This window comes from Salvia splendens, chromosome 7 (genome assembly GCF_004379255.2).
Source record: "Salvia splendens isolate huo1 chromosome 7, SspV2, whole genome shotgun sequence".
NCBI classification, from domain to species: domain Eukaryota; kingdom Viridiplantae; phylum Streptophyta; class Magnoliopsida; order Lamiales; family Lamiaceae; genus Salvia; species Salvia splendens.
This window is the reverse complement of record NC_056038.1, coordinates 27,009,077-27,015,715: the sequence shown is the minus strand read 5'-3', so window position 1 is coordinate 27,015,715 and position 6,639 is coordinate 27,009,077. Positions and strand designations below refer to the sequence as shown.

General features: G+C 34.2%; 1 protein-coding gene across 1 annotated transcript; it reads right to left on the bottom strand.

The window, feature by feature from the left end:
* Positions 1–1,922: 1,922 nt before the first annotated feature.
* Positions 1,923–3,339, bottom strand: LOC121811104. The gene is made up of 5 exons (XM_042211899.1): positions 3,077–3,339; positions 2,897–2,992; positions 2,753–2,820; positions 2,492–2,691; positions 1,923–2,121 (listed from the first exon to the last, which is right to left on the bottom strand). The coding sequence occupies exons 1-5, from the start codon at positions 3,220–3,222 to the stop codon at positions 2,050–2,052; spliced, it is 582 nt and encodes a 193-aa protein (XP_042067833.1). The 5' UTR covers positions 3,223–3,339; the 3' UTR covers positions 1,923–2,049.
* Between the last annotated feature and the right edge of the window lie 3,300 nt (positions 3,340–6,639).

Here is a 6,639-nt window from a genome sequence, read left to right as displayed (position 1 = left end):
CCGTTCCGCCGGAACGGCATAGGAACCGCAACGGCACAGCGTTGCGGGTGCCCTAAATAGGGCATACCTTTATTTGAAGCATACGATATTTGTGGAAATTACTCTCGCGAGGAAAATAGAATCGCCATATACATCACCATTGGAATTCTTGTTATTGTGGGAATATTTATTATTGACAGGATGACTGTGATATGAGATCAGTGGAAGTATCGGAAAATTAAAGAAAAAATTCAATACCCCTTTCATTCTTGTTACACGTCATCAATTTTGAAAATAATATTTATTGAGTTCAATTAAAAATATAAATTATTCTTGTTACACATCATTAATTTTGAAAATAATATTTATTGAGTTCAATTAAGAAAATAAAGTAAAATAAATACTACAACTATGTAATAAGGTAGAATTGTTTTAGAGTTTTGTGTTTTGAGTGATCAACTTCTTTTTGGCATGGGATTTAAATTATCTTTATTGAGTAAAGTTGATAGAATAAAGTTAAAGTGATAAATAACAAATAAAGTAAGAGAAAGTAAAATGTTATTGTATTTTATTTACTAAAAAAATTAATAACTTAAGTAATGAAAACTTAAAATGGAAAAATTGATCATTTCAGATGAGACTAAGAAGTTGTGTATATAGATCAATGAGTGAATACGTTGACGACGTTTTTGCAATTATAAAATCTTCAATTTTTATAACAAAAAGGTGATTAACGTCACTATTAGAACATTGTTTGAAATAGCATTGAAATAGTAACTTAGATGCTTCTGAAAATTTTGTGAATATTAATTTTTAAAATTAACATTGAATATTTATTATAATTTGTAGTATGAATCTAGTTAGATACTTCAAGAATATTGTATATCAAGAACCAAATTAATATAATCTTCCTCAAGTTGCACCAATGCATATTTCTTTAATCCCCTGTCCACATTTTTCCGTCATCATCAATAGTGATCGATGATTTTATCAAATTAATAATAATTCAATTAGACCACGACGGCAATTACATGCTTGAATTAGGTAACAAAATTGGTTCCAACTCATTTCAATAAGGACTGCAGTCTCCTTTCGAACATCATCATTTTAATCTTTCTCATATCACATAACGTTACAATATCTTCAATTTTAGGAAGGTGTGGAGTTTGGACAGTTCAGTTCCCAAGTCTTATATGTATAGTTATTATTATGTGAAGCGAAAACAAAGTTTTATCGAATATACTATACTATATGCTAGGAGCAATTTGGAGAATTCAGTAATTGATTATTTTCAGGCTTAAATCAATGGAACACTCACCTTTTGCAAAGAATGTTGGAAATGTAAAAATGTTAGAGATGGGGCAAATTCCATATATATTTTTTAATTTCATCAGACATTATATTTCTTATTTATCTTTTTAGTATATAAATCTCATCTAAATGATATGTTAGTATATCTTATGTGAGCGTTTTTATTATGTAAGCACCTCTCTCATTTGATGCAAACTAAGTATTGTTCATTTTAATTTATATATTTAATTTGATTTTAATACAGTAAAAAATGTTATTAAAATTTTTAATTTTACAAAATTTATAAAAATCAAACTTTATTTATTTGTTTTCTCTATAATTTCAAATAAGTTAATAAAATAACAAATCAATCTTTGATTTTTATGAGTTTTGTGAAATTAAAAGTTTCAATAATTTTTTAGCATATTAGAATCAAACTAAATATATATCAAAACGAACAACATTAAACATGCATCAAACGAGAATAATGCTCACAAAACGTATGCACCATATCATTCCTCATGAATCTCATAATCTACTCATCCATTTCACTCGTATTTTAATATAAAATTAATATATAAATTCCTCCGTCTTATGTCTATATTTTTAAAAAAAAAATTGAAAAAACCGGGAAGAGTTAAAAGCGTGACACATATATGCAGATGGAATGCATTGAGCAGCAGTAGCAAAATCTCGTGGATAGTCAATGATATAAACAACATTCAAATACTTAATCTCAGTACACTCCTAATAAGTCCCAACGATCCGATGTCGAAAAACTCAAGCTTTGCCAGTGCCTGTGTTTTTATCCTTGTCCATAAACTCATCCAGCTTGTCATCGAGTTCTTGTACCTGCATGTTTTGTTTCAAATTAATTATAAGCTCTAATTAATCACCTTTTAAAAAAAATTAATCAACTAAAAATAAAAATAAATTAACTTTGATAGACTACCCAAAATAAAATAGTAGTCAACAGTCAAAAGAAAGAAAAGCTGGCAGCTTACTTCACGTGCCTATCATGGCCACTAGTACTACTACATTAAATCAAATAATGCGCCATCTTCATCCTATCAACCCAATAATTGTTGGCAATAATTATTTTCTTATTAAGTGATAGTACTAACATAGAAAAGTAATGGATACACATTTAATTAAAGCATCCGATATGGACATTAAGTGGAGTATAATTTCATAAATGTAAATTGAAAAAACAAAAAATTACCATGTCCATTAAATCGCTGACTTTATCTGCCCCATCAGATGTATTTTCAGCAAGCTTTTCCACAAAAGTAACGGCCTCCTTCAGCCGGCCGTCTGGCAGCGCCGCCTTCAGCTCCTCTGCCGCTTTGTCCACCTCGTCGGCCATATTCTCCACCGTGTCCGCTATTTTCTCCACCGCCTGCGACGCCGCCTCGATTTGCTCTACACATCCGTACTCAATTATTTCGGATCTACAATAATTAATTAATTATAAATCGCTTACTTGTAAATGCAACTATCCTTTGGATCATAAGTGGTACACCTACAGTTAATGCCAAAATTCCAGCAAGCCTGCAACAATTAATTAAACATCATGGATTTATTAATCATACTTGATTTGATGATTTTGAAATTTAGAGAAACTTACAATGGATTGTCTCCGATAAATGGTATGCCGGAGAGAGGATTTGAAACGATGATTTCTCCGGCGATCTCCGGGGTAGCTCTCCGGACAAAAAAGTCCCTAAAAATTGAAACCCCAAATTAATTTTTAATAAAATGTAAATCACAAACTACTAATAACACATTTTATAATTCTAATATTTACTTGTTTGATGGTCTTGTTGACTGAGATCTGTGGAAATTGCTCCGGCGAAGAAATGAGCAGTGGCCATCATGATTTGGAAGATTTTTGTTGAAGTGAGTGGTTTGGTGAATGGCTATTATGTTAGTGGAAGTAGAGATAGAAGCCATCGAAATACAACTACAACTCGTGTTAATGTTTTTTTATTATTATTGCGGGATCTGAATATATATTGGTTGCAAGGTGTAAACGGGTTGAATAGACTCTGTATTCATAGAAAAATGGAATAATTCAATTTTTGGGTGCAATACGTTTTAAGTATAGTGGATATATCCTTGAAATTGCCTCGACCTTCACGTGTGACCTCGTGCTCGAATATATTTTTCCTACTACTACCTCCGTCCCCTAAAATTCGTTTCAGTTTGATCGGGTACGAGTTTTAAGAAATATAATAGAAAGTGAGTTGAAAAAGTTAGCGGATTGTGGGACCTACTTTTATATATTAATTTTATAATAAAATGTGAGTAGAAATGAGTTGATGGAATATGAGATCCACTACAAAAATGGTAAAAGTGAAATGAGATAAATTTTGAGGGACGGACGAAAATGGAAAACTGGGACGGAGGTAGTACTATTTTTCTGGTGGAAAATTCAGACAGCCAAGTTGCTGTGTACAAAAGTAAATGTCGTGTGGCTCCCACGGGTATATAATTGACTCCTAAATAAGCTGTACATGAGAATTAATTATTTTAACGCCAGCTATAAATCAGATTGCTTTCATATTTTAATTATTTTTTGGGTTTGCAGTAGCTAAAAAACTAGTCTAAATCTAAATATCTACTCTTCACATATTTTGTATTGTAGTACCATACATGTGTTTTGAGTTTTTCACCTACCAGGAGAAGCACATCACGTGATTGTACCACTCCCTCCGTTTCTCCATAGTTGAGTCATTTTTTCATTTTGCGAAGTTTCCTCATATTTGAGTCATTTCTCTATATAGTTACTTTATTCTCTCTACTTTATTCACTCTCTCTTACTTTATTCTCTCTACTTTATTCACTTTTTACTTTATTCTCTCTACTTTTTTCCTTCTCTTACTTTTTATCTATTTATTTAACACATTCAACATCCATTTCTTAAACTCCGTACTGAAAAGTTTTGCCTCAACTATGAAGAAACGGAGGGAGTACCATACATGTGTTTTGAGTTTTTCACCTACCAGGAGAAGCACATCACGTGATTGTACCATATGTGAGAGACTAAGATTGGACTATTAAGTGATTGGACTATTAAGTGAAAGTTAGGTATTCCATTGCATCTAATAAAGATTGATCCGTCCATTAGTTCGACTTCATCAATGTATTTCTTCGTGGAAAGCTGACCAATCCGGTCTACATGGAGCGGCCGTCAGGATTCACAAAGGAGTTTGGACAGGAAGAAGTGTGTAAGGTCAAGAACAAGCTGTATGGATCGGAGCAGTCACCCAGAGCCTAGTTTGGAAGGTTCGCCGAAGTTATGAAGAAACATGGATTCGAGCAAAGTAATTTAGGCTAGACGGGATTCGAGCAAAGTAATTTAGGCCACACGTTGTTTCTTAAGAAACGAGGCAACAAGATCACATGTCTTATATAGACAACATGATCATCACATGGGACGATGAAGAAAAAATAAGTCAGCCAAAGAAGAATCTGTTTGCAGAATTCGAAATAAAGAACACACATTGTTTCTCAAGAAACGAGACAACAAGATCACATGTCTTATGTAGACGACATGATCATCACATGGGCCGATGAAGAAGAAATAAGCCAACTAAAGAAGAACCTGTTTGCAGAATTCGAAATGAAGAATTTGGGTCTCTAAAAATACTTTCTAATGATAGAGGTGCTAAGATCTGAACGAGGAATCTTTATCAATCAGGGGAAATACATACTTAATTTATTAGCTGAAGTTGGGATGATAGACTCCAAACCAACCGATACACTCATGATTCAAAACCATGGCATATATTGTTGAGGGGGCTGCACCACCCGATAAGGGGATATATCAAAGGCTAGTTGAGAAATTAATTTATCTCTCACTTACTAGACTTGACACAACCTATGCTGTTGGAGTGGTTAGTCAGTTCATGCATGCCCCACATATGAGCCACTGAGAAGTAGTCTTAAGAATTGTTGGGATATAGGTCATGGGATATTGTTTGCAAAGAACAACCATTTGTACATTCAAAGTTACAAATCTGATTGGGAAGGGGACCATATGGATAGAAAGTCTACGGTTGGCTACTTCACATTCGTGGGAGGAATCTTGTAATTTGTAGAAGTAAGAAGCAAAAGGTGGTGTCGTGGTGGCACTCTCAAGTGCAAATGCAGATATCTGTGGCTGGAACGAGATACTGTGGCTAAAGAAGTTGATGACGGACTTTAACCTCCAACCGCCAAAGTCATGTAGCTACTGTGATCATAAGACCTCTATCTGTATTTATGAAAATCCAGTCGAGTAGGAATAAAACAAACATGTGGGTGTGGATCAGCATTTCATAAAGGTAAAACTCAAAGATAAAACTGTAGAACTACCGTTTGTCAAGTCAGATGATCAACTTGCTGATATCCTAACAAAGGTAGTGAACTCGAAGATCTTTCATGAGGTCTTGGGAAATTGAAGTATCGAAAGTCCCATTACTTAACTTAAGGGAGAGTGTTGAAAAGGAATTATAATTCCTTCAATCAAGGAAACAAATCAAGAAGGAATCAGCCCGTTGATTAGCTTATGGAATTGAATTGGAATTCAAATTCTATGGAATTGGATTGGATGGAATTGAATTCTAATTCAATTCCAAATACTATGTTTGGTAAAACGAAGTAATTGATATGAAATTGAATTTGAAGAATTTATGCAAACACACATTTCACAACACAACACACACTATACACATTTCACACACTACACGACTACACAAATTACACACATTTCACACACTTCACACACTACACGCATTTCACACACTTCTCACATTGCACACACTACACACACTTCACGCACCACACACACTATACACATTTCACACACTACACACATTTCACGCACTCTACACACTACACGCATTTCACACACTTCACGCACTACACACATTTCACACACAACACACATTACACATATTACACACACTTCACGCACTACACACTGCACGCATTTCACACATTTCACACACTTCACACACTATACACACTACACACATTATACACATTTCACACACTACACGCATTTCACACACTACATGCATTTCACACACTACACAAATTACACACATTTCACACACTTCACACACTACACGTATTTCACACACTTCACACATTCCATACACTTCACGCACTACACACATTTCACGCACTACACACTCTACACACATTTCACGCACTACACACACTACACGCATTTCACACACTGCACACACTACACGCATTTCACACACTGCACACACTTCACGCACTACACACACTACACACATTACACACATTTCACACACTTCATGCACTATACACACTACACACATTACACACATTGCACATACTTCACGCTCTACACAC

What these genes read in the sequence shown, in the direction of transcription:
- LOC121811104 (XM_042211899.1), bottom strand. Translation starts at nt 3,222, where the DNA reads ATGGCTTCTATCTCTACTTCCACTAACATAATAGCCATTCACCAAACC. An exon ending in TTTATCGGAGACAATCCATT is followed by an intron (nt 2,821 to 2,896) that starts GTAAGTTTCTCT and finishes TAATTGTTGCAG; the next exon opens with GCTTGCTGGAATTTTGGCAT. An exon ending in TCAGCGATTTAATGGACATG is followed by an intron (nt 2,122 to 2,491) that starts GTAATTTTTTGT and finishes CAAAACATGCAG; the next exon opens with GTACAAGAACTCGATGACAA.